The 27,341-nt window shown below is 40.7% G+C and overlaps 1 protein-coding gene and 1 long non-coding RNA gene across 10 annotated transcripts in view; one reads left to right on the top strand and one right to left on the bottom strand.

Moving 5' to 3' along the window:
- Positions 1 to 36: 36 nt before the first annotated feature.
- LOC137478729 (uncharacterized) lies at positions 37 to 3,804 on the bottom strand. The gene is made up of 2 exons (XR_011001765.1): positions 3,600 to 3,804; positions 37 to 1,864 (listed from the first exon to the last, which is right to left on the bottom strand). It is a non-coding gene; the product is annotated as an uncharacterized lncRNA (long non-coding RNA).
- A 612-nt stretch (positions 3,805 to 4,416) lies between these two features.
- The window catches only part of TTC39A (tetratricopeptide repeat domain 39A), a 52,107-nt gene continuing 29,182 nt past the window's right edge, over positions 4,417 to 27,341 (top strand). For 2 of the 9 annotated variants that reach the window (XM_068198738.1, XM_068198739.1), the window contains exons 1-8: positions 11,908 to 12,040; positions 14,160 to 14,264; positions 21,030 to 21,161; positions 21,808 to 21,884; positions 22,385 to 22,452; positions 24,805 to 24,869; positions 26,178 to 26,277; positions 27,177 to 27,242. In XM_068198738.1, the coding sequence (XP_068054839.1) occupies positions 12,003 to 12,040; positions 14,160 to 14,264; positions 21,030 to 21,161; positions 21,808 to 21,884; positions 22,385 to 22,452; positions 24,805 to 24,869; positions 26,178 to 26,277; positions 27,177 to 27,242 (651 nt within the window). In that variant the 5' untranslated portion in view covers positions 11,908 to 12,002. Of the gene's footprint in view, positions 4,535 to 4,599; positions 4,682 to 11,406; positions 11,719 to 11,907; positions 12,041 to 14,159; positions 14,265 to 21,029; positions 21,162 to 21,807; positions 21,885 to 22,384; positions 22,453 to 24,804; positions 24,870 to 26,177; positions 26,278 to 27,176; positions 27,243 to 27,341 lie in introns of those variants that run through there. The other 7 variants (XM_068198735.1, XM_068198732.1, XM_068198741.1 and 4 more) reach the window with 5 other exon arrangements.

Genomic DNA, 27,341 nt, shown 5'->3' with positions numbered 1-27,341 from the left:
TGAGCTAAATGGCATTACTTTATGAAGTTTTAACTGTTTGTTTTTTTGTTTTTTTTTTTTTTAAACAACTCATTCAGGTGGGATTAGCCTCTATTTATAGACTTCCCTTTTGTTTAAAAATTCTAACAATAGCCTGTAATTATGAAGAAATAAAGTTTAAGTACATAAATGGGAACTGTTTGCCTGTTTTTTCAAGAGGGTGCTGTGAGATGTGTGAATTCATTGTGTGAATGAATGCAGTGTGAGGTGTCCTGACTGTAGTCTGGTGTCTGTGGCCTTTGCCACCTGACACACCTGCCATGGGTCACCTTCACAGGAATAGGATCCAGTGGCAGAATTGTGTTGTCTTGTGTTATTTCCCCAGTAACTTCTCAACAGTTTTGTTTACCTACCGAAGTTTAAATTGGCTGTTTCAGAATTTGAATATTTAGCAAATTTATGACTTCAGTACTGAAGTGTTTTAGTTGTGCTTTAGCCTGAATCTTCAAAGTCATTGTGTGCAGGGATGTGCAACCTCATGTTTTTGTGTTCGTAATACTGACAGAATGGTAATTTAGATGATACTGGATTTAGAAAAGAGAGAGTAAGATTGGGAAAGTAACATATTTGTTCAAAATATTGGCAACTAAAGTCCTATGTTTTCTTGTTATGGAATTCTGTATCACGTCAGTGAATACTCTTGATTTTTATTCCATTTTCCAATGAAGATTGGCTTTCAGGTGCATCCATTTTTTCTTATAAGAAGGAAGAGGACAGTGATTTTCCCTAATGAAAGATCTTTTTTTGATCTTTTGTGGTAGGTAGGGTGGAGTTTAGTTGCCCATGTTAGTGTTACTCAACTCTTCAACTCTCTGCAGAGTTTTGTTTGCAGGGACCTCTGAGGCTTAATTAGGAAAGGCGCAGAAGAGGAAGGGAGGGAAGACAGCTTAATGTTATCCCAGAGAAGGTGGGAAGGAACTTGTAATTCATCAGCTGACAAGCCATCAGTCAGTAATATCCTGAAACAGAAGTCATTTTTATCCACAAGCTCTTTAAAGAAACAAGGAATAGCAAAACATACATCAATAACACCAGCTGCATTCCCACTCCTTGCTCAGAATACTTCAGAATTCCTGTGGTGCTACAATGGAGACATCTGGAGCTGCCTGGACCTTAGATTTTAACCCAACAAAAGGACCATTAGTTTTCAGAGCAGGTGATCTGCTGATAGAGGGGGAAAATGCTGCATTGTTTGGATGTGTGTTCAGGAGGTCAGGATGTTGTTTCTGGTTATCTCTTGCTGATTTAATAAGTGAGTATGGACAAACCACTTAATGCGAAGCCATTTCCTGTTCTGTAAGTGCTAACAGGTCTCAAAGTTATTACATAACTGCTCTAATCTGGAAAGACAGCCTTGTGCAGAGTGAAAGGAATGTTATCCCATTTTACTTTTGTATCCTATAGATAGGAGCAGTGTTATGAGGTGTTTTCTCTGTTGGTATAAGCACCCAGTTGTAGTTCTATACAGGACTATACAAATAACTGGAAATAAATTAAGAATTTAACAGAAGTGCTGTTTTATACAAGATAATTGAGGGTTTAATTTGCTGGTAATACAGAGAGAAATTCTTGCCTTTGACTCCAAAGGTCTGTCCTGGTGAGAGACCCTGTAACACTGTCTGCAAATTGTCAGCTCTCGCAGGTTTTCATGTGCCAGACTCAGTCAGATCCACACAAACTGATTTTCCTGTGTGGCCAGATTGCTTATTTATTCTGTTGAGACTATGTAGCATGGAAATGTTTGTATTCAAAGCCAGAAGGTCTTTAGGATTGTTTTCCATAGAATGCAGTCTCACCTGAGAGGCTACATGAACAGGTGTGGTCACTTACACAGAAAAAAGACTCAGTGGGTTTTTAGGTAAGATCCTTGTAGAATTTTTTAATACTTACTGAAGCTCTGCTAATACATCCTTATTTTTAAAATTAGGATCCTTGAGTTCCAAACAGTTCTGAGGATTTTTGAGTATGAATCTCATTTTGGACCCACAATCAGTAATAACTTCTACTGAATAAATAACTCAATTGAGGTTCAAGTCACTGACCATGAATTCTGAAAACTACAGGTAAAGTACTTGTTGAATGCTAAACTCATATTTAAATTCTCTAATTTTCTGTAATATGCTATCCATTTAACTTAAAATATTTCTTTTATTTTACTGTCAGATACTAAAAGCACAGCTGTTCTCAAACATACAATACTATGCTCAGGGGAGCAAATTTGTTCTTCTGTTTTAGCTTTTTCAACTTTGTTCCTACAACATATAATTCTAAAAGTTGTAAAAAGCAATTTAGAGTATATTTTGGGGTGTTTATTAATAGAAATGTTCTTTAAGTTAGCTGTGACTGGCTGCTGACAATGGGCTGAAGTGCAGAACTACACAGGAAGTCTGGCTTCATTGTGAACGCTGTGAGCTGGAATGTGTGAGCCTCACAGTTGAGAAAATGGAATGTATGTAAACAGGTATTTTATGCTGGAAAACGTGGGCTTGCATTTGTACCAAAATAGCTCTTTTGGCAAAGAAAGCACGGGAAGGTGCTTGTCACAACTCTCTTTGCTATCCCTCACTGAGCTAAATTGTTTGATTTAGTGGAGACAATCTTAACTTCTTGGCTGGCGTCAGAAGAGGGAATCATCCTTCAGTCATTGGATGTCTGCCTCTTCTCTTGGAGCACTGGAGCGTGAGCCCGTCCTGCCAGCCACCCCTTGTTCCTCACGTCACGAGCCACATTGTCGGTGTGCAGCTAATAAATTCTTTCTTTTTTTAACCTTATACACCCACTGTTCCCGTTAATGTGCCCATTGTTTCTTTATGTCAACCCAGTCCTTCTGTTTGTCCTGCCACTCCCTCGGCCATGTATACCTTTGCCTTCCTTTGCCTTGTTCATTTCCTTGCACAGGCTCCTTTCTTTTGTTAATCTCCTCTGAACTGTTATCCCTGTAACCCTGAAGCTGCGTGATTGATACGAATATAATATGATAATGGCCAAAGGAATGCAATTTTTTTTAGTATTGCATATTCTATTTGCAATTTCAGTGGGTTTGGTTTTCTTTAATGGAAGAGACAAGTTAAAATTGTAAATATTTTGTTTATGAATGTTATGTTCATGAACAAATTAAATTATTTAATTAGTTAGATCTAATTATTTATTTATGTGATTTGGTCGTAACTTGGTCCCTCTGATGTGTGAGCTCTGTGGGGTGTTACTCCTGTGCTACGACTCCCTGTGCTGGGGGTAGACGGCTGCACCCTGGCAAACCCTACCTTGGCAGCAGGTGCAGAGTGCAGCTAATAGAAAACTTGGCGAAATATGAACTATGTTTTCCTCATGTTTTTTCTCGAGAGGAATTCATGGCTTAGTAATTCCAGCACACAGAAGCGATGCCCGCGTTCCTCTGGGCCGTTCCCGGTGCGGAGCGACGCGGCCGGGTCCCGCCCGAGCGCTGCGGTGGCACCGAAACCTCGGGGCATCATCGCATTCCAGCCGGTCCGGTCCCATCCCATCGCATCCCATCCCATCCCCACCGCCGGTGGAGGGCGGGCGCTGCCGCAGCCGCTCACCTGCGGGGGCGGCCCCTCCGCCCGGCCCGGCCCGGCCCGGCCCTGCCCGAACATGCGCCGAGGCTCCGGCTGCCGCCGCTCCGCACACACCATGCGAGCTGGCTGCGGCGGCCGCCGGGGAGCAGCAGCAGCAGCAGCAGCGCCAGCCGTGCCCGTCGCCCTCCCGCCCTCCCCTCAGCCGCTGCCCGTCGCGACGCCTCCATGGACGCCCAGCCGGCCGGCAGCACCGGCGCCCGGTACGCGGCTGGGGCGGGCCGGGGGGCCGGGCCGGGGGTCGCCGGGGGCAGCGCCGCCTCCGCCGGGCTCTGGGGATGCTCCGTCCCGGCCGGGAGCGGTCGCGGCGGTGGCCGGAGCGGAGGGTCCGGCCGCGGGACGGTGTGAGGGCGGTGGGGTTCCGGGCGCTGCAGCCGCTGAGGGCAGTTCGGGCCCCCGGGCTGACCCCGACGGGCACTGGGGGCTGGGACCGGAGCCGCCTGCGGCCCGTGGGCAGGGGCTGCCCGGGCCGGGACCGACCGGGCCGGGACCGGGCCACCCCGCGGACCGCTCTGGCCACCGGCCTGACCCAGCTGTGGGCGGGGGCTGCGCCCACCTGTGGCGGCTGAGCCACCCCAGCGCGGGCACAAACTGGTTCTTGCACTTTGAGGGGGTTTTCTTTTTTCTTAGACAGGAGCTAATTACATACCTGCGCAGCAGCCCTTCAGTGCGTATATGCAAACTGCCTTTGGGCTTCAAAGGGTTGCTGAAGAGCGTGTCGTGTCTGTGGAAGACCAGGTCCTTTTGCTTGAGGTCCTTTTGCTTGAGGTCCTTTTGCTCCTGTTTGTGCAGCTTGCAACACACCTTGACAGCGAAACGCTGACGTTCCTTACCCTGTAACTCAATACCTTCTTGCTCACCCTCAAGAGGGAGCTGCAGGTGGATAACTTTCTCCATTCCAGGTGTGCACTCCCACTGCCCCTAAAATACATAAACTTCCATTGCGTGCGTGTGAGAGAGTTGTTTCTTCAAAAGCTGAATCAGTCTGCAAATAACATTCTTCCCCCATGATGACGGCGTGTTAAATTGTAGACATGGCTAAGTTAAAGGTCGGCTTGTGGATTCTGTATTTGACATAAAACATTTATAATAATCTGCTTCATAATCTATGTAGGAGTCAAAGCTTTTAAGAGTGCAGTTGTTGGAGAGGTTTGCTGCTTAGAAAAGTGGTAATGGCTCTGTTCATAGTTCTTCATCGAGTGTTTGGAGCAGTGGTGTGCTCTCTCTCTGGCTGCACACTTTCCCTTTGTCTTAAAGTTGAAAACAGCAAACATTTACCTGAGATTTTATTTCTGCTGAAGAAACCATAATGGGAAAAACCATTTTCTGAACTTTAGATTATATAAGCTGTACAATACTGCTCTTTTTTTTGGTAGCATTGATATTACAAAGATCAAAGGAGGTGGTCTAGTGGCATTTAAAGCACAAAGTCCTGTGGGATTTAAAAATCCAGAGTGCTAGACCTGCTAATGATAAAAAATGACCTGTCTATTAGTATTTATATATATAACCCCTACCTGGAAGTACTCAAGGCTGGGTTGGATGGGGCTTTGAGCAATTTTGTGTAGTGGGAAGTGTGTCTGCCCACAGCACAGGTTTGGAATAAGATAATGTTCAAGGTCCTTTCTATGATTCTGTGATTTTTAAGCGCTTGATATAATTTTGTTGCCATGCTCTGTCTTGATAATTTTTAACAGATGGCCCAGCAATTTAAAAAGCATTTTTTAACTCCAGGCTGGAAAGGTGGGCTGGGTGTTTGTAATAATGATGTTAAATGATACCATTAAATGACCTCCAGGTGCTGTGTTTGCACTGACAATAGCAGCAGGCTGAGGGACTGCAGTTGCATTGTTCTTCAGGAAGTTCTGAGCATGGGGAACAATGTGTGCAAAAATATGTAGAAGCAGGAGGGAGCTGGGTGAATTTTGCCAGGTTGAGCAGGTTGTCCTGAAGGTCTGTGTTACTGAAGCTGCTGGAGCTCTTGGTGCTGGCTCCTCATTGCCTTTCTGGAGCTCCATCTGCTGGAACCAGCTCTCCCATTCCAGGGTGAGACACTGCACTGGGATCTAAAGGGATTCAGATGTTTCCAGTACTGTGCTACAAAGTGCTGAAAAGCATATATCAGGATTTTGGCTAGTTTGTGGGAAAAGATTACGATTTCCTTATTTTAGTTCACATTTTACTTAAATCACTCCTTTAAAACCCCAATGAAGCTCCCAGACAGTGTTTCCACAGATCTGAATTTGTGGTTTGTTTAGGTATCATGTATGTTTTGGGAATAGATTGAGATTATCAGATCATAGGTGGAGGAGAAGTGATCTAGTGGAATGATTGGAACTGAAAAGTAAACAGATATTTGAGCAGGGGTGATGAAAAATGACCTCCCATTTTAGAGATTTTCAGCAGTTGTCTTCAATTTGATAATAAAACTTTCAGTCATCCTGTTGTGAAAAAGCAATTGTCAGAAGAAAGTCTCAATCTCAGGATGGTCATTCAGATATACTTGACTCAATGGCTGGAGCCTCAGCTGTATATCAAACAGAATGCAGTACTGAACTTGGATGTAATTTTACATTTCTTTCTAACTAAAATTGCCATCCTGTACCGATGAAATCTTCTCACTGCATCTGCATTAAAGCTTTTACTTTTTACCAATCCTTGTTTCCTGTCAGAAAGGGAAGAATTGACAGAAAGATCCCAGACTAACTGAATCCAAGTTCAACATCAGCCTCACTTGTTTTGGTTTTCCTTTGTTTTTTCTCCTCAGGTAGTGTGCTTAGTTGTTTTTGCACTCTGAAATGGAGAGAAGAATAACTATTTTCTTCTTGAAGCCACTGTGCCAAAGAATAACTCTTCAAAAAGGCTTTGGCAATGCTGAGTGCCAAGACAACTTTCTACTGGTACTTCTTTTTCTGTTCTTGAGTATTGATTCAGTGGGCAGGTTCAAGAGAACTGTAAAGGTGTATTGAAGTGCCATGCTTGAATTTTTATTTAATTGGAGAGAAAATGGCGTTGTTAGTGATCAAGGTGCTGTGAAGTATGCTTTGCAGATGACTTCTGAAGAATTAACTCAGGCTGTTGGAAGCTCTCAGGGAAACATAATCTGTAATGTCATGTAAAGCAATGATTAAAGGCAAAGCAGCAATCCCCTATTTGTTCAAGTGTTTTGTGTCATTCCTATATATTATTTCTTTTGGAGCATAAGATACTGTTCAGCAGTGGAATGGTTAAAAAAAAGCAAGATTTTTTTTTTTTAGTTGCAACAAAATATGTTACGGAGTAATTTATTTTGAAAAGACTTTGCTTAGATTTAATGAAAAAGAAAAAAACCCAAACCCAACCAAATGAAATAAAACCAAACAAAGAAAAATTTCAACTCACATGAAGTACTGCAGAAAAATGCTTTTTGGGCCAGAATGTGTATTTCATCCCTTCGACACTGGTCACCACACTGAAGTCTGAAAAAAGAAGTGTAAGTCAGCATAAACAAGTACAAACCAGACATGCCCAGGTAACTCTCTTGTTACCTACCCAGCCTTTATCACTGCTGGGAGTGCAAAATCCAGCCAAAAGGGGAAATTGCCTGACTTCCCTCCCTAAATTTTCACCCAGTCTGATTTCAGAATATTACAGAATATTCAGAATAATACAGATCTCTACCATGACCTTGCAGTCCTTAGTAAAAACAAATCTCACAGATTTTGTCTGGCTTCTTACCACGAACACGGCAGAATGAGTTTGCAATATGCTTCATGCTTTGTTTGTTTGTTTGCTGGGTACCTAAATATGCTCAATATCATTGCATGATAGTGGTCTAGTGCAGCTCTTGCTGATTTTTTTTTCTTATTCGTTTTGGTGAGATGAAAATTAGACCTTTAAAAACCGAGAGTAACTATGTCAAAGTGTAGACCAGAGATCAGGTGTCAGAAGGTGGAACAGAGGCAGTAAAACTGAAAAGTCAGAGGACGTGGAAAAAAGAGCAAGTGGGTGTTATAAGGTTGTCTAAAAACCCTTAAAAACCCCAAAAGGAATGATATCAATCACATGTGACCTTCAAAGTGACAAAGATTGTAGATCATCTGGATTTAAAAAGAAGAGCTATTAAAGCTTGCTAAACATTACTGTGGTCTGATTTATGATGAGAATTTACTCCTAATTGCAGCAATCCTGTTAGTTTCTGTAATGCTGAATATATTTGCTTTATTTCAGTGTTGATCCTATGTGAGGTAACTTTTTCTTTGTACATTCTAATAGATCAGTGCTGTTGCAGGATATTTGGGCTTATTTTTGTAGTATGCCAGACTGGACTGTGTGTCTTTCTATATATTTTCATTCTGTCTGATGCAGGCAGTTCTGCTGACTGGGAGTGCTCACCCACAGTGGTGCGTTTCACCCTCTGAGCAGTCATGGCAGCACAGCAAGGAAAGGGAACAGTAGAAATGACACCACTACATTTTGTTTGTCTGAACAAACCTATCTTAATGAATTTATTGCATTGTTTGCCCATTCAAATACAGGATGAGAACTGTGAGCCTAATGCAAACTAGATCCTGCTTGGTCCAAGTTAAACATGGTGGGACCAAGGGCAGAACATGAGTCTGCCAGTTCCCTGGTCTTTGTGCTGCTCACTGGACTGCCTTGCCACAACCCTTTGATTTGTGAGCCTTTGCTGGAACAGAAGGGCTTTTTAAAAGACCTTTGACATTGCTGAGGCATCAATAACTCAGTGATTTGAGAGCTGAATTAACCTCAAAAATAAATGGTGTCATACTCCATGTACAACTTGAAATACTATGAATTCCAGAATTGAATCACTGTTGTGTCTCTATGCAGAATATTTGGAGAACATGAATATTGAAACCTTTCCAGTTGCTTTGTTGTTGAAGTAATGGCATTTCTGAAGCACTGTGGAGACTTAGATATGGGCCAGAAAAGTGTTCAAGAACACAGAAAGATAAATGCTGAGGTATTAACAGCTTGGCACATAGAACTGGAAGGGAAATGGAAGAATTAATTTTCTTGCATTAGCTTATTTGCTTTTGAATTATGAAGATATTTCTGTATTGTCTGAAAACTGAATAGTAACAAATTATTGTGAGAACTGCTGTTTTGTTCTTTTCATCCAAGATTATTTCTGATCTCATGTGGGTTTGGAAATGCTTGCAGAAGAAAAGAACTCTTCCCAAGTTAAGTGCTTTTTGTTTTCTTTGAATGTAGAGATTTTTTTCAGGCTCACAACTTGTAGTGCAGTGTTGCACAAGGAAGTCAATTATTTAGAAAAGTAGTTATGGACTTAGGAATGATGTGGAGAACTGGAAAAGGCTAAAGGAAGTAACCCCAGGTGTACCCTGGTATCTCCTAATGTCCCTGGGATTATCCAGCTGAACAGAAAATGGTGTCATGGCAAGAATTTCCATGTTTCTATATATTTTTGAAAACAGGCAATGGGAAGGACATCCTGGTGTCAGTGAGGATACAATGGGATATGAACTGCTGACCCTTTGCACGACAAGAGCACAGGGAGGAACACTTGGGGACGCAGCAGGGGCTGAAGACCCCCAGACTGTTTCCTATTTGGACTATGAGGGTTTAAAAGCCCCAGGGGTTCCATTGTTCCAAGTCTGTCCTCGGAGGCACCAGCTCAAGCTGTTATTTGTTACTGAACCAAGATGAAATAATTGTAAGGACTGGGACATCTGAGACTCTGTTATGGGAAACTTGAGGTCAAGCCTGTCTCACTGTGAGTGTGGGATGTGCAGCTGTGAAGGGGCTTTAGTACCAGCTCAGGTGACGGGAGTGTGACTGCCAGTGGCTCCTGGATGGTCAGACAGGGAAGTTTCCTTAACACTGAAATTGAGGCCTCTGAAATGCACTTTGAGAGGTTCTTCACATCTGTGAATAGTTGAAATGTTAGCACTGGTGAAGCTTAAATGGTGTTTGATTCTTTGTATTTTATTCTCCTCCTCCAAGTGAAGTTGCCCATGCACACAACCGTAGCTGACTTATGCAGATAAGGTAGATTTGGCAGAGAAATGCATCCATATTTTAGGATATGACTGATTTAATGACTTGCTTTTAATGTTTCACAGTACTGAAGGAGCTCTTGAATTACTATTAAAAGCATTACTACAAAGGCACAAACCTCAGACTTACCTTTATTTTTAAAGTTCTGATAATTACTGAGGCTGAGTATTTTGGCATTTTGCACAGTATAAGGTTCAAGATGCTTTTGTTATTGAAGAAATCTATAAAACCCAGTGACAAATCACAAAGTTTATGCACTGCAAACTTGTAGTTAGAAACCAGTCAATGTCATGCACACAGTGAGGTAAAATTATGCATAAACATGGTAACTCCCATGCTCAAAAATCGTGTGCCTCTTTCCTTTTGACAGTGGAAAACAATAGTTTTTTTGAATATGCTTTACTGTTCATTAATATTCCAAATTTTGGTTTTGCTTATTTCTGCTTATTCATTTTGTTTGATACTGCCGTTGACATGGAAGGGATCTGGTGCTTAAGTAAAAGGGGCATTGCCTGGAATATTCCAAGGAGCTGTGTTTCCAGCTAGAGACAATGGGGATGCAGTGGAGTAAGGAGAGCAGTTCTTGCTGCAACTCCCAGGATATGCTGTGGTTGTGATTTGTGAAGCAACCCCACTTGTGGTCCCTGGGGCAGAAAACAACGATTCCATGAATAACAAAACCACAAGAAGAACCATATGACTGTCCTTGCAAAACCTGCTGCCCAAAAGCAAGAAAGGAAAGAACCTTGTAAAACCAGTGGGGAAATGCCCTAAATGTGGAAGTATTTCAGATCTGAGTTTTAAAATTTGTTTTCTTTAGTTAAAAGAAAACATACATGTATATGGGGGAGGAGAGGTTGCATACTGAAGGTTGTCTGAGCATAGAGTTGTTTCTAGAGCAGTGGTATTCAAATAAAAACCTGCCAAATCAAGTCTTGAAGAACTTGGCTGAGACAGCCAGAGCCTTCACCATACAGGGCTTTAAGGACTATTTGGAGAATACAGCATTAATTAGAAATTGTACAAACAGCTAGTGAGAATGTTGAAAAACCTTTTCAGAGTAGCCCGTGATCCTGCCATGGAACCAGACAGTTAATTTTAAGTTGTAATCAGTAGTTATTCCCAACTAGGGAAAAAAAAAAAAAAACCAGTAATGTCTTTTATCTCCTGCTGTGGCCCAGGTACACAATGCTGTTAGGAACATGTAATGGGGTCATTATTGAGGCAGCCTGTGGATCTGTTACAGTAATTTTTGTTCCAAATGCAGCACAGCCTTTTCTGTACAGGATGCCATAAAACCAGCAAGAGATTTAATCAGGTATGTTAATGGATTCAGAGTATCTTCCTGGAATTGTCCTTTGCTGGTTTACCATTTTTGGGTCTTCCTTCTGCAGTGTATGTCTTCATTATTAGTACTGCTTTGGGTAATCTAGCAAACAGATATTTTCTGCCATTAGATGCTCTTGGAGAAACTAATTTATGTAAGTAGATCATGGCTGATCAACTTCCACAGTCCAGCTCTCATAATGAGTGGAAGGACTGGTAATGCTGCTTGTAGCTGTGTACAGGGCTGGTACAGCTGATGTGCCAGCGAAGCAGTTCAGGGGAATTCACTGTTTCATTTTGGGCAAAATCAGCCAGATGCACTGACTCCACTGATTAAATTGTTAGTGCCAACTCGCCTCATTCTCCATGGCATTTAGGAGAGATTGTTACAAAGAGCGTGTAAAGTCTCAGTTCCTCCCAAAGGTACAAGAACTAACAAGAAGCAGCAGTTTGGCTGCTGGATTGGAGCCTGTTTTGTGGAGAATCCTTGCTGGGAAGAAGCACTTGCTTGTGTCTCTCGCCTGCGTGGTTCTCACATTTGCAGCAATTACTGCCTGAGTGCCGCCTGTCAGCTGCTCTCGTTTGGCTCTCCCTTCTGGTTCGCAGCTTTCTGATGTGGGCCACTGCCACATGCAGTAATTCTTGTTGTTTCAGGTCTGTAATTACAAGGGTATTTGGCTTCTGCCTGGTCTGGACAGGAGAAAAGGTGGCCGATGCTGCTGCTCATTCCAGACAGGTCTGTAGATCAGAGATAGCCCCTCCTACATTAGAGGTATCCAGCTGCATTTGGATCCAGTGGCACACGAACCTGGCGTGCCACGGACTGGCTTCCGACTCTCTGGTTTGTAGGATGTGGCCGGTGAATTAGCGATGCTCCTGTTCCCGTGGCAGTGTCCAATCGCCGAGTGTGGTGCCGCAGGCAGGCGCTGCCCTGCGCTCCCACCGGGGCTGTCACTCGCAGCTGGCTCAGGAGCACCGAGTGCTGCTGATGTTGGAGCCTAAAAGCTGAGTGGGCTTACAATGACTATGTCAGAACACGCAGGACACTCAGCAGAGAGGTGAGTAGCAGCACACAGCATTTTGCATTTGGCTTAGAGGCAGTTCTGATCCTGCTGTTGGAAGCAGGAGGAATCTGCAGCCCACTGAAGCATGACTAATCAGTTTGCTAAAATGCTGAGCACCCTCGAGTTTAAAGCATTTCTGCCCTATTGTTAACAGTGACAAGTGATGGTTCGTAGCATTTATGTGAGGTGTGTATTTTGCCCAGGTCTTAAGCCCTTGACTTGGGAGCTACATCCTGTGGCAGGTTTCCTTGGAGTATGAGGGAAATGTGCCGCTTGTGTTTCTGCTGCTGCTGTGGGTAGCAGTGTGTATTGTTATTCCAGAAAAGATGCCAAGTGATTATAGTATCTTATTTCTGCTTTGAGCTTCAGCAGTGGTTTTATTCTTTGTCATCTTTCTGTTTCAAAAACAGATATCTGTTTAAAAAAGGTCTATTTGTATTGAATGGGGTAATTCTCCTGCATGACAAGAAATGAATAAACAAAAAACCCAGGTAAAATGCTAGCAGTCTAAATATTTTAAAACAGGTGAAGGTGTGCTTTATTCTTGTAAAATATGTTACTTGATTCAGGGACACATTTAAAAACAGGGAGGTAGGAGTTTTAATACAATAAGCAATAATTGACCAAGTTTTAATTATTAAGCAGGGCTCAGAATAGCTCAGAGTAGGCAGACATGATATTGCATTTTATATGAGGCGGATGCCAAAACTTGGTTAATCAATGCTTGCAAAGCACTCACAGAGTGTCTTGGGTGCAAAAGGATTTGCAGTGTAGCTGAAGTTGTGATCACAAACCACTAGGAAGAACGTCACATAATGTTTCTCTCAAATTTAAAGTCCTGCTTTTTGTCTATATAATGATACTCTTTATTTCTTTGCAGTCATTATTCCTGAAACCAAAATCAAACCCCTGCTGCAGTGGGTGGTTATTACTGATGCTATCTGCTTGTGCTGTGCTCCCCTGCCTTTTCCTTAAGATGTTATCAGGACTTTGCTTTCTGGTTTTCCTTTCAGCATTCTGTGTTGTGCTACTTTTTAAGGAACTAACACAGTTTCTAAGTCACAAGATAGATCACATTAGTTAGAGCTGTTCAGAATCAGGAACGTGGTGAGGCTTTGTTTGTATTTTGTTGGAGGATGTTTTGTACATGCTTGTATACAATATATTAGTGCAGTGTAGCTCTTTGATCATTGGATACAGATGTTTCCACTGTCCTAACACTGGCTAGGTGACCTTAACTTCATTAGTGCAAGGCTTTATTTTTCTTTTTGGGATTTTTTTTTTTTTTTTTTTGTCCAGCAGTTCTGGTGGTGATGAACTTGGGCCAAACTAACTCAGCTGGTCTGTATTATCCTGTTGCCAGTAACCTAAAGACCAGCTGAGAAGCCTTGTGACAGGTCAGGCTGACATCTGAATGTTGTAAAGGAGAAAAGTACAGCCAGACTAAGTCACTGAGAGTCTTCTGACTTTGAGATACCACAGTAGTTTATTTTGAGTGCAGTGGCGCTTCTTAGAGACAGTGATGTTCCCACAAACATGCACAATGGGAAATTTTAACCACCTGTGAGTTTGTAGTGGTTTGTTGCTCAGGCACCACTCTGAACATGAGCTGAATGAAGGCAGATGTTCCAGCAGCAGTTGGTGTAATATTCTGATGCAGACTGACAGTGTCTCATCCTTAAAGTGATAACATGATCATGATGTCACCAGCTGGAGTCTGGCAGCCTTACAATGAGATGTGCATTGTCACCCAGTGCTTCTGTGATCCTGGTACCTGGGCTCATCAAATTGCTGTGCACCCACATGGTAAATTCAGCATGTCCAGGTTCTTACCATAAAGTATGTGCAGTTTGTCTTTTTTTTTTTTTTCAGAAAATGAAAGACTTCAGTTCCTTTTCACATGTTACTTGGTGAAAGCATAGTTTAAAAAAACCCAAAACCAGAAATGCACAAACATAATAAGAGTCACTTTAACTTCTTACAATCACTAAAGATAAAATAGCAGGTTATGCAAGGGAATAAATCTGGAATTGAGGAAGGGGGGTTCAAATGCAGCAGTAATGCACTGGTAGAAGGAGAACAGATGTGCTGAGCTTATTATCTCTTCTGGCAGGTCATCTACATCAGACCTCAATGTGGCCCTACGTGAATGTATGGCAGCTCTGGATTTATTTCTTAACAACAAGTTCTCAGATGCATTGGCTTCTCTACAAGCAAAGTAAGTTGATAAGACTCCCTACTTTTTCTCTGTTTATTTTTCTTTGCTTCACCATCTCTCAGGGGATTTTGAACAGACAGCCGGTTCTCTCTTAATAGTTGATAAGTCTGTATGTGGTTCAGAAGGGAGTGGTAAGTTCATGTGTTAAGCTTTGGGGAAGACTGATAAGTGCTTTACACTTGTGTGAGTAAATAAAATCTTGTTATTTACTCACACAAGTGTAAAGCACTTATCTGTCTTCTAAAATTATAGCATTGATGTCCTCAGCTGTAATGCAGTATGTGAGATTCTTTCTCCTGGAAGAGTTAAAACCATCTTCTGTCACATTTTATTTTTGTCTTCTTTTCCATACTTTTCTGCACACTGTGAGAATCTGAATAATTATAGATATGTCTCTAAATGAGCAACTGACCGTCACTTGAAGGTTTGAGAAACATTAGGTATGAACTCTTTCTTTGTTATTGTAACCACTTGCAGAAACTTTCTCACAGCTTATTTTGCAATTCAGTGTTGTGGTCATGCGCTCTGTTTCCTAATTTTGTTGCAGCCCAACTTGTAATGAGTGGCCCAGCTGCAAGCAATGAGGTCATGAAATAGTTCCTGAAAATTGTTGTCTTTACAATGTCTGTGATCTGTCATACCCTGTCCTGAAGTTACCTGTGTTCTTGGCTTGTTGAAGTCTGTGGTTAATTTAAATTTCTCCCCCATCCACCCAATTTGCTCAATTTATTTTTGAGCCACCAGCAAATTGCATCATGCCTTCTTTTAGGACACTGAAATATGAAAGAAGTAAAATTCATAGTGTTTATTTGATATGCATCAGGGGTAACTACAATGAATGCTACTTACCTCCTTTGCTGAGGTATCAGCCTCATATTTGATGCCAGAATCTGTAGTTTAGCCATGTAAGTACACTCTGGGAAAGAGACTAATGATAAATTGTAGCATCAGCTGTATAAATAATGCTGGGTTTATTCACAGCAAAGTTGTTTAGCGTTTATATATCATCAGAAGACATAATAAAAATGGTAAGAAGAATCACTGTATTTTCATTATATCCTGACAGTAAAGCCCCTATGCCCATCTGGGAAGGCTCACTCAGTGCTTAGCATGAAATAAGGGGATTTTTTATTGCAGCAGGCTTCCAAAACACTGCAAAAGCTAGTGAGGCTATGGGTTGTTTTTTTCTGTAAATCCATTTTTCTTCTGTTGCATATGGTTTTCATTCAGCTTTTGTTGGGCTCTGCAGAACATATTTCATGAGCTGATTCTCTTTTTGTACCTGACTCTATTCCACACTGCAAAACCATTTTGAAACTAATTTTTCATGTTAGCCTGTTATGAGGAGGCCCTTACTCTTGTTGCCTTTGGCAGTGAGGGAAATAGAGACTTATGATCTTTGTGAGTGTAATGAAGAAACAACATGCTGAATTTCCCCACAGATGAAATCCATTATGGACACACTCCATCTCTTTAGGAATGAGAAGAGTTGTAGAGTGGGCACATGTGATAGTCCTGAGTATTTTCTTTCAGAGCCACCAGTTCCTCACTGTTCCCTTTTGGTGTGCTGAGTTTTGTAATGAGTATTCACAGTCCATAAACATACTATCAGTGTTTAGAGAAATGCTTCTCAGTTTTTACATGCTTGTGGAAAATTTAATAGTTTAGATTTTTGTGTCTTTAATACTTCTGGTGTAGGAGGTACTCTGCTCTGTATTACGTTAATGCCGATTCACTAAATTACTCACATTTGACTTCCACGACAAGTGTATTTTCAACTAATTTGTACCATGTGAGACAGCAGATATGGCACAATGTGTGAGGCTTAAAATCAGAAGAGCTTTCCTAGCAGCTTAAAAATAAATATCTGAGGATGGTGTCTAGACGTGTGTTGAGGTAGTTCTTTTTTTCCTGTTAGAAAAGCAAATCCATCATAAAGACAAACAAATTCATTATAAAGAAGAGATCTCATTTCATAGAAAAAATACATCTGGTGTTTTTGCCTCATGTTACATAACTTTTCTTGTTTCCTGAACTACCTTTTAGCTTTTAGAGTCAGTTTTCACTATTATTAACAATAATTGTACAATAGTGGGTTCTGATTATGTTGTGCTTTCTCCAGTAAGTTTAATTTAATTTATCTTTTATATGGAGTACTCACACTGCATCTAAGAACTCTTAAGAAATTCCCAAAGTTCAGTCACCAAGCATAGCAGTGATTTTCAATATATAATGTGTTAACTGTTAACATTCATAACTGAATGTTGAAACTGTCCAGTCACTGGAGCAGGGAAAAAAAAAATCTAATCTTCCTTCTCAGCCCTGAGACATGCAGTAAATCCATTAAATGCTGACTGGATTTTAGCCCTTGTGTAATTGCAAACAGACAATAATAAATTAAGGGTTGATTCTGGTGAGATGTCCCCTTCCCTTCCCAAGACAAATGCTTAGTGTTTTAATAATTATCCTGAAGGAAAACATGGCATAATCACCTGATAGTTTGGTGGTATCAGATCTGTTGGAGGAATGGTAAAAAAGATAAATTCCTGACAGAATTATCTGGACCATTGGATGAGGCACACCACATGTGTTGCTGCTTGCAATATTAAAGGAATAATAAGACAGTGATTCGTTCCAGGCAGTTGACTTTATTCTGAAAATAGACTCCAAAAAGCACTTGGTGTCGTTTGGTGGAATATTAGTTCTAGAATGACTGTGCTTTGAAAGCTTTCCCTGGGAGCTGATCTCCCAAAGATCAGGTGTGATTGTCAAATGGAGAGTGGTGAAAGAATAGGGGGAACCACACCCAGGTAGAGTGAAGCTCTAGACAGTGCTTGGATAAATATGTTGCTCGAAGCTTGGGTTAGCTATTTATTGTAAGGAATGTCATGAACGAGAGCAAGGTTGTTATTTCTAGGGGGTGTATCTTTTTATACCGGAGGTCTGGAAGCACAGCTTTTATAGTCTTTGTAAATAAATTATTTGCAAGCAAAACCTAACACAATTGTTGGTTTCACCTCTTTGCTGGAAGAACGTAGCAGATTCTGAATTTTGGAAAATTGGCTTTGGTTAAAAAGGCTCAGGGATTCTTTTGCTGAAGCACAGCTTTTTGTCTTGGGCCATCCTGGTGGCTTGTGCTAGCGAGGGACCTGTGGTGGTGGCTGACTGAAGAGGTTGTTGCTGGTTGTTAATGCTACTGGGGAGTCTTGCAGGAAAAACGTTTTTATCAGAAAATGTTGGTTCATCAAATTGAAGCATTTCTGTGAAAGCCTGTGCCATGGGTCTAATGGGTTGTTCAGATATTGGGTGGAACCTGGGATCAAAGATGAGGAAAGCCTTTGGGCCCCTTGTGACCACATTCTCCTGATGCAAGTTTGATTTGGGCATTGATCTCTCACTTGAGTCCTCCTGGATGAACAGAGTGTTGACTGGTCTGTGCAGAGTCTCACTCTGTGGTTGGATTTGGGATTTCTTTTAAGTGTTGGAAGCATCTTGATACTAAATCAACGTACGGATTTCAATCTGACGTTTCTGTATCTTAGGAATACGTGTCCTATCTGCTGGATTACTGTAAAGGATCTACAGAAAAGATTTTGAGCACTATTTTTCACAAAAGATTACTAGCCCTGGGTTAATTCTGAGGACAAACCAAGCCAAATTTTTTTATTTTCATACTTCAGCTGGAAAACTGTGACTGTTCTCACTTAAGCACTTGTTTTAGAGCAGGAATAAAAGTGTTCTCCAGCAGCTCCAAGAAAGGGCAGTACTGCAAGATGATAATGATTGCACCATAGTTGGAGAAGAGGCATGTGGCAGAACTCCATAAGTGCCTAAAGATATTACTTATAATCTTCTTATTCAGTCATGTGATACCAACTACTGGGATAAGTCATTAATCACAATATTAGTTGCATTCATGTAATACAGGCTTGTTAACTCAAAAAATGTCCTGAGGAGTCAAAAGAAGAAAAGTGAAAAGATAAGTTTCATTCTGTATCCATCCATATGAAACCCAGGCCTTAAAACTCCTGGGAATATGCCAGGATGTAGCTGGCAACTTTAATTGAATGGTTAATAGAAATAGCATAGGTAAGTTGCAATTCTGCCAGCATCCCCACCCCTGAAATAAAAAGAACAAATTTGAATGTTGCTAAATGCCAGTTGGCTAATGACAGACATTAATTATTATCTCCTTTAAATATTAGAAGTAAAACAGATGAAACTATTGATTAGGGAAGGGGTGGTTTGGTTTCAGAAACAAATTACTGGAGAGGGAAATCCCTCTTCACCACATATATGTGAAAAGTACTAATTTTCCTTTTAGTACACTGATTTTAATATTTATCTGCTTTGCTTTAGAAAGCAAATTTCTGTAATTTTGAAAGGGTATTATTTCAGTTACTTCCCTGTGCTTTGAATTTGAACCTCTGGAAGGGTTTTAGTTTAGTAAATACAAGATGAAGTGTGTTCTTTCTGTGCCCACTGAGGCTGATGAATAATCTAATTAACAGAAACACTTCATCAGGCTGGCATTTTGGTGTGTTCATTTTTTTCTACATTACATTATCATTACTGAAAGAATCATGATCTACGAGGCCAAGAAAGAGCTGTCCTAACTCCACTGGATTTTAAAGTATTTTCTCCATTATCTGTCTGTTCTTCTTCACTTGCAAATGAGATGGATGGTAGCATAGTCTGGGGCTTATAGCACTTCTAGCACCAGAATATTTCCCAAAACAGCTTTTCTGCTAGATTGGTTTAGATGGTGAGGGCAAGTAGGAATTAAGGACAGCCACAGAGCACAGACTGCAATGAAGTTTAAAGATGTGCACGGCAAATTCCTTCAGCGCAGCCATCCCGCTCTGTGCCCTGTGTGTTGGAAAAAGAAGCCCTTCATTGTCACTGTGAGGGTTGGGAAGCACCAGGTCACCACAGTGAATTAATAGATTATTGATTAATGTAGGATGATCTGAAATTACCCATTAAATTTTCTTTCAGTTCAGTCCAGATATCAAAACCTAGGGAGGCAAGTGTATTTCTGGGATGAGAAATTACATTGATTGAGGTGTCTTTAAATGGTGGCTTTTTTTCCTTAAAAACCCTACAGAATAAGAGGAGATGAGGTTGGAAGGCACGTCAAAAGTCATGTACTCAAGGCGGGCCATTTTGAATGTCTCCAAGGATACAGACTCTACAACTTTTCTGGATGATGTGTGCCACTGCATGGTCACCCTGATGGTAAAAAAAAAAGTGTTTCCTGATGTTCAGCCAGAGCCTCCTGTGCTCTGTGTTGTGCCCATTTCCTCTGATCCTGTCCCTGGACACCAGTGAAAAAAGCCTGTCTCTGTCCTCTTTGCTTCTTCCCCTCAGGTATTTCTATATAGTATAGGAGACCCCTGAGCTTTCTCTTCTCCAGCCAGAACAGTCCCAACTCTTTTGGCCTTTCCTCTTAGGAAAGATGTTCCATTCCCTTAATCATCCTCACCACCCTGCTCTTGAGTGTGTCCGTGCACTGAGGAGCCCAGAACTGGGCACAGCACTCAGGAGGGGCCTCACCAGTGTTGTGCAGAGGGGAAGGAGCCCCTCTCTCATCCTGCTGGCAGCAACTCTCCTCTTAATGCAGCCCTGTCTTTGTCAAGAGTATGTTGTTGGCACACCACTTTCTCCTTGGAAGGAAAAGAAAATGAAGAAGCACCTGAAGTAAACACACTGAGAACAGGTGTGCTGAGGGTGGAGATTTTGAAAGGATATCCTTGTTTGACTGCAAGTATTTTTGAATATTCCCTGCCATGCATAGCTATCTGATCTGTTCTAGAGTGTAAACAATTGAAATAGCAATTGTTGCTCCTTAACAATATTTGTCTTTAGTCGTGCTATTTGTCAGGGGTGGATTAGCAAGGTCTACAGACAGTTTCTGTGTCAGGAATTTATCTGAGCTTGCCCTTCAACATATTTCTCAAGTCATCCTTATTAGACCTCTGTGCCTGAAGATATTTTGCAGAGAATTACACCAGACACAGGTAAATGCTCTAAATGTGTGCAATATATAAACCCTCTTTGTTGTCAGAGGAAAGGTGCCAGCAATGGCTGCACATAGGAATCAGTTGTTTTCCTTGCACTAATGCCAAAGTTTTTTACTTTCTGCCAACGTGGCACTGTCTGAAACCCTACAGAATAATATTTAAGTTGAACAGATTGAGGTGAGGGTTGGCAGAAGGGGAGAGGAGAAAAAAGTTGTACTTTTTTATACAGACTCTAATGCTTCTGGTGAGAAGATCTGTTTCAAGGAGATTCTATTTTGGCCATGGTTTTTTATTGTGTTCCTTATCTCCTTGAGCCTGTACTGAGTAACTGTCCAAAATTAGAAGAGTATCAGCTGGATTTGTGTCATATGTTGGAGCATTCATTAGATAATCAAAAAACCCCCACCAAAATAAACCCCACCATGATTCTATTGTTTCAGAATGGTGAGCCATGTGGTTAATTCCTGTGCTTTATATTTGTTAAATATCTATCCTCAGCTCAGAATTGATTCATTTTAGCAGAATATGGAGAGATGTAGGCATGATTTCTTGTAAAAATCTCAATCTATTACTGTTTCTTCATTATTTTGTGTGTGCTTTTGGTTTGATTTCTAGCTCATTTAGACCTTGTTCCCACAAGGCTGATATATTTCTAGAACTGGATTTGTATCTGCTTTTTAAAAGCAATAATACAATTAAACCAGCTGTGCTTTGCAGAACTAAAGTTCTTGGTTTTTTGCAGAACTAAAGACAGCATGTATCATGCCCTGACTTATGCCACCATACTGGAGATGCAAGCTATGATGACATTTGATCCTCAGGACATACTGAATGCAGGGAACACAATGAAGGAAGCTCAAGCCACCTGTCAAAGGTAAGACTGGAGCAATTCCAACAGTAAATAGTTCGTTCTTGGGAAAGTTTTGAAAGACTACTGGATACAAAAGGAAATTAAATCTGAAAAAATGAGGTTGGAAGGGCATTGGGAGGTCAACTAGTCCAGCCTCCTTCTCAGAGGAGGATCACAGCACATAAACGAGTGTGTTCAGCAGTCTAGTCTTGAAAACTTCAGTTTACCACAATATCTGATTTTTCTTGTCAATTAGAATTTGTCCTACCTGTAGTCCTGGTTCTGCAGTGTCTGGAAGTTGTTTACCATGTTCAAACACTGCAGAATGTTCCCATGGGTGATGGTTGTACTGCAGTTGTCTGCTGAGTCAACTGTGCTCCCACTTTTGCACCCACATTCACCCATACACATAAAAAACAAATCAAAACACCCCCTTATACCTCCCCTTCATCAGGTTAGATTTCTGTGCACAAAAGGTAAGAGACAGATCCCAGGAGGACCACACTGGCTGAGTTCTCTGCACTGTGCTGAAGTTTGTGTGTGTGGTGAGATCACAGAGGGCTGGTGAGCACTGGAAGCATGTTCGAGACTGTGTGGGTGGCTGGCTGAAAGATATGGTTCTCTGTTGTTGATGCTTCTTCTTCAGAATGACCAAACTGACTTTTTGCAGATTTAGGAAGAAATCTACTGTAGCTGATTCTATCAACAACCTCGTGCATAGGCAAAGCCTTGAACACTTCACTGAAGGTAACATCTTTCACATGGGTAATGTTTTCCTTTTTTATTTATGCAGTTTGAATCCTGTAGAATTGTTCACTCAATATGTGCTTGCAAATTGTAAATTCACTGACAAAATCACTGATCTGGATTTGCTGGACCAAATGTCAGTGGTTTGGCCATTGCTGTGTAACCAATCCAAAATCACTGGTCTTATTGCTTTCTGATTCAGCACTCCCAAAAATTGCTGGGTAAAGAAATATTTAGAAAGAAGTATTGAAATGTCTGTAAAGGTTCTAGATCCAGGAATTTATGGAAAGCACCAGAAAAATTTCTGCAAAGTTTCTCTAACTGCATGTCATTTCTGTTTGGAGTTACAGCAGTAGTCTAGAACTGAAACACTACAGCAAATTTGGAAAATATTTTTCTAAGTTTGAGCTCTGTGATCTTATTCCTACATTAATGGGATAAGTGTTTTTTAATTACTTTTTGACTGATTGATTTATTTTCTTCTCTCTGTGTGATGTTAGAGGAAATCCATGCAGAAATTTGTTATGCTGAATGTTTACTTCAGAGAGCAGCACTCACATTCCTCCAGGTATGGATTCCTGCATGGCTCTTGGGGGAAAAAATACCATACAGGTTTATTTTCCTAAATGGACTGGTAGAAGACTATAGTTTGACCTAATGGATCTTTCAGCTGGATCAAGTCTGGATTTTATCTGGACTATGTGATGAGATATTAGAATGTTTAGTTTTCCCTCATGATTATTAAAAAATACTTATGTCAAGACACATAGTGCTGAGTGCCCTAGGACACGTTTCCCTACTCCCTTTTGGATGTGTGAAATGTAACTGCAGTAAGCACCAAGTTTCAAATGATGTGTTGGGATATCAGATGAAAAAAAAAAGAAAAAAGATGAGATGGTCACTGAAGCTGCGCTGAAATACAAGCAAATCTTTTGTGAGTCTGGCTGGTGTTTGCTTTCCCAAGACTGCTTTCTCACTGGTTTGTTCTTGAGCAGCAATTATGGTCTGCGTAGCTATTAGGCTCCACACAAGCTTTCTCCTTAACAGTGCTGTCTGTCTTTAACAAAGGACAGTGCTCCCTCTTTTTTGGATTTTATCTGTCTGTCCTAATGAACCTTGATTTCTTTGATGGAGCAACATTAGCAGTACTTGCTAGGGCTCCAGCATGCAATTTTAATTTTTAGTCACAGTTGAAATAACTGATTTTTCTTCTTGATTTGGCTGTACTTGTTGTATGAAAGTGGGCCTCTTCATCTACCAAGGGGATAATAAAAGCCACAGTCAGAAAAAGGCTGCTGCTTCTTGGCTCAAGGGTGCTGATAGGAAATGGAATGCAGGTGGTGGTTTTATAGTGTTTGGGAGTTGCCAGGTGGGCTCTGATTTATGTTGCTTACAGTTTATGAACCGTGTAACCTTTTTCAGCCATCTGCTAAGTCCCTCTGCTAGAAACTATTGCTTCATAGCAACACCCATAATCAGGGGAGCTTCTAGTAGTTTCTAGAGTACTGATGATGGACTTTGAAATGACCAAGGTGTAGCTGCCTGTTGCCATTTTCCTTTGGGATGAGTAGCCTCTAACACTGGGACAGTTTGGGTGAGCTCTGAAACTATGGAAGGAAGACTTTTGACAACTTCTCTGTTATGTTTACAGGAAAGGAGCATTTTAAAGCAATGTCTCTTCGTTTTAAGCACTATTTTTCACAGATATCTGTTTATGAAAATGTTTATAGAAACATGAGATTTAAGAGTACAAAAACAATTTCTTGTCCTCTTTTGCAAAGGTCTCTTTGCTTCCTGTTCTCTTCTGCGCTTATTTTTTCATGAACATATGAACTAGTTTGAAAAATTAAACAGAGACACTTGGTTCCAACAGCTACTGAAGTGGGTTAGTTTTGATGCCTAGTAAAAATGACCAAATCCAGTTGAAAACACATAAAATGTAGTCTCAGCATTTTTCAAGGGCTGAAAAATTCTCACATTGGCTATCCCTGTTGTTGGTATCATTCTGAGTGTAAACATTTCAAAACCATCTTCCTTCCTTGTTCCACTTTCCAGTCAAAGGAAAATATAACTGAACCTTTACACATGGCTGGGTGTGCTGCACCCTCCAACATGCTGTACTTAGTTAGTACATCTAATTAATTCATCTAAACCATGCTATTTTCTCCACAATGCCCTCTTATGATTTTTCTGTGATGGTATCCTCTGTTAAAACACATGTAGGCTCTCTGTATTAAAGTAACAGCAGACATCAAAACAAACCAGAATGACAGATTATATAAGTGAAGCCAGAAAGTGCCTCCAAAAAGTTATTAAACAAAAGACCCTCTAAATAATGGTGCCCCAGATACTTTGCTGTAATTTATCAGTTTATTATAGCTTATCATGTAACATGTTATCTTCCTAGTATGGATCTCATGTATATATATGAATATTCAAACTAGAAAGAGTATTCCTGATTAATTTTACTGACCTTGCTTCACTCTTAGGATATGAAACTGTATTCTGCAGACTCTTGAGGACAGGCAATTTACTTGTGAACATTTCCTGGCTCAGCACCAGATACATCCTAACTACACTCAAGTACAAAAGAGAGAAAGCTATTTTTTGAAAGAGCCACGAATGCATGTAATTTAGGTGAATCCATTAGCTGAGTCCCTGTGTTCATTAATACAAATTCAAAGGTGACAAGGGCTAAACTGTTCACAGAAAGCTTTAAAATAAAATGTCTGTGTCTAAACAGAGTAAAAAAAGTATTTTTAATATAGAAGGGAAATTCTAAATCCATGTATTATGTCCTAGAGGCTTATATTGTCCGTGTCATGCTGGTTATGTTTCAGGTGTGTATTTGTCTTCAGAAGACAAAAGCCCTTTATAATGCTTAGAAATTCATATTGCTAATGTGTTTCCATTCCAACAGGATGAGAATATGGTCAGCTTCATAAAAGGAGGCATCAAAGTCCGCAACAGTTACCAAACCTACAGGTGAGTCAGAGGGATGATGTCATTAAGTGCACTCTATCAGTAAAAAGTGCTGCTGGTGAAATGATACAATTAACAAATTCATTACTGTTGTATTTATTGAGTCTTTATTATGGACCTCATGTCTACAGATTTCCTCAGCCCAAACAGATTCTTCCTTTGCATAACAAAGGACTTTAACATTATGGTTGATTTGGATTCTACTTCAAGTACTATATCCTTGAAATTATGTCCAAAAAATAACTGTTCTAAATGATGTACTGTTCATTGTGTCAGCATAGCAGAATTTGCAGGTCTTGTAGGCTTTAGGCATAATGAAATGGCATTTATTTATAGTACCAGCTGCAGCTTTTGGGAGCATTTAATACCAGTAGCTGAAGTACAGTAAAAACTGAAGGCTAAATATGCATAATATTTTATTTATTTTAGAATTATAAATTTTGATTCAGAGTGGACACAAAATGTCTTGTGTCCAGCAGACAAGTCCAGGTTCTCCAGAGGTCCACTGGAAGGGAGAGAGATGACAGTGTCCATGTTTGTGTGTGTTGAAGGTGGCTCTAAATGCAGGTCCAGAAGACAGGGAATAGTGCTGAGTCTGTTGGCAACACACAATCAAAAAAATGTGACAGCCTGAACACAAATACATGCTTCCATTTTTTCCAGTGCTTTTCTTCTCCTAATAATTAACAAAATAAACGAAAACAGTGTAAAAACCACATAGCTATAGAAAGCCTGGAGGCAAATTGATTTCAAACTGAGCTGGATTACATGGGAAATAAAGGGACACTACAAAGCTGAGACCTATAAAAGTTAGAAAAATGAATGAAAGTAATTTCTGATGCATCTGCCCATTTTGGAATATTTATTACAGTTGCCTTTTCCTATGTAAAACAAAATATTCTTTTGAACATGCAGTCAGTCCAGGGATTAGTGACACTCGAGTTAAATTTGCTAATTTAAATTTAAGTCTCGTGCACTGTTCCATTATCTTGATTTGCAGTGGCAAAATTTGGTGATGCTCCCAACAGCCATCCTTGAAACATTTGCAGTCTGAAATGTGGTTGAATATTGACTGTGCCTGTTTGACAGGAATTCCTCTCCAGGATTCCATGGTTTTTAATTGATAGTAATGTGACAGAAATAATTTGTTGATAAATCCAACAAAATGTAGGTGTTGTTCACTTGAGTGAGACGACAAATTGGCCTTTTTTAAACTACTCTATAGTTCAAGGTAATGGGGTTACTTTCTTACTGAATTATAATTAATCATGTTATTTGCTGACACTGTAACAGAATCTTGTGCATTTCCAGGGAGTTGGACAGTCTCATACAGTCCCCACATTATGTCAAAGGAGAGAACCATCTTCATTTTGAGGGAGGTGTAAAACTTGGAGTTGGAGCATTTAACCTGGTATGTACCAACACTCTCATCCTGAGCTGGTGTCCTGCTACCTCCTGAAAATGACCCTAACTTGAATTCCTAAGAAGTTCCACTGGCATCATGTGGATCACGTAGCTAAAATTAGGTGTGTGCTCTGACAGTGCAGGATCCCAGTGTCTGGTCTGAGAACATCAGATAATAACACTTCAGAAATAAAGAGATTGTTGCCCACAACGTGGCATGGGGGTAAAGAAAAGCCTTGCCCAGGAGCACCAGTTGCCTCTGCTTGTCGAATTCCACTTACTCTTTACCTGACACTTGGAAAACTACGAGGATCTAGGCTGTTAGCAGGGCAGTTGGAAGGGGTGGGGTACATGAATGAAGTTTGAGGTGCTGCTCCAGCCACTGTTGGCTGTTGTTGCTTGTGTTCTGGCCAAAAAGCAGGTGAGCAAATGGTGCAGGATGGTTCCTGGGGAGGGACTGATCCAGAGATGGTGAGGATGGATGTCGTTGTTCAGGGGATGGGCTGCAGAAAGTGCCTGGAGCTTTCTTTTGCTTGCATTGCTTTGCATGAGTCTGGCACACGCCAAATACCATATTTACTGCACAAAGAACAAATATGGACTGTGATATGAACCCAGCATTTCTGAAACATCCAAGGAGTACTCGAGTTACTAAGCATGTGCTGTCTAAACATATTTCTGTGTAGGGCATCCTGGAGACACGAAGTGCCTATATTAAACATATTTCTTTTAAAATTGTATGTAAAATACAGCATGTGTATACATTTACCCTGAAAAAATGTCAAATAGAGATGATTTTAGTAATTTTAGTAATTATTTCTTGTGTTTGGAAAAATTGTAGGAGGCCATTGGTATCTGAAAGGCAGAAAGTCTGTTACTGCATAAATCTTACATTTTTCCCTGTAGACATTGTCCATGTTTCCTGCACGGATTCTGAGATTACTGGAGTTTGTTGGATTTTCTGGGAATAAGGTAAATGTGAACTAAATATTATTGGTACATTCCCCTCAGTCTTAAATTAAAAAAACAGAGGCAGGAGTTTGTCTCTTCTCCCTCACATTAGCTGTAACC

This window comes from Anomalospiza imberbis, chromosome 9 (genome assembly GCF_031753505.1).
Source record: "Anomalospiza imberbis isolate Cuckoo-Finch-1a 21T00152 chromosome 9, ASM3175350v1, whole genome shotgun sequence".
Taxonomy (NCBI): domain Eukaryota; kingdom Metazoa; phylum Chordata; class Aves; order Passeriformes; family Viduidae; genus Anomalospiza; species Anomalospiza imberbis.
This window is presented reverse-complemented; position numbering and strand designations above follow the sequence as displayed.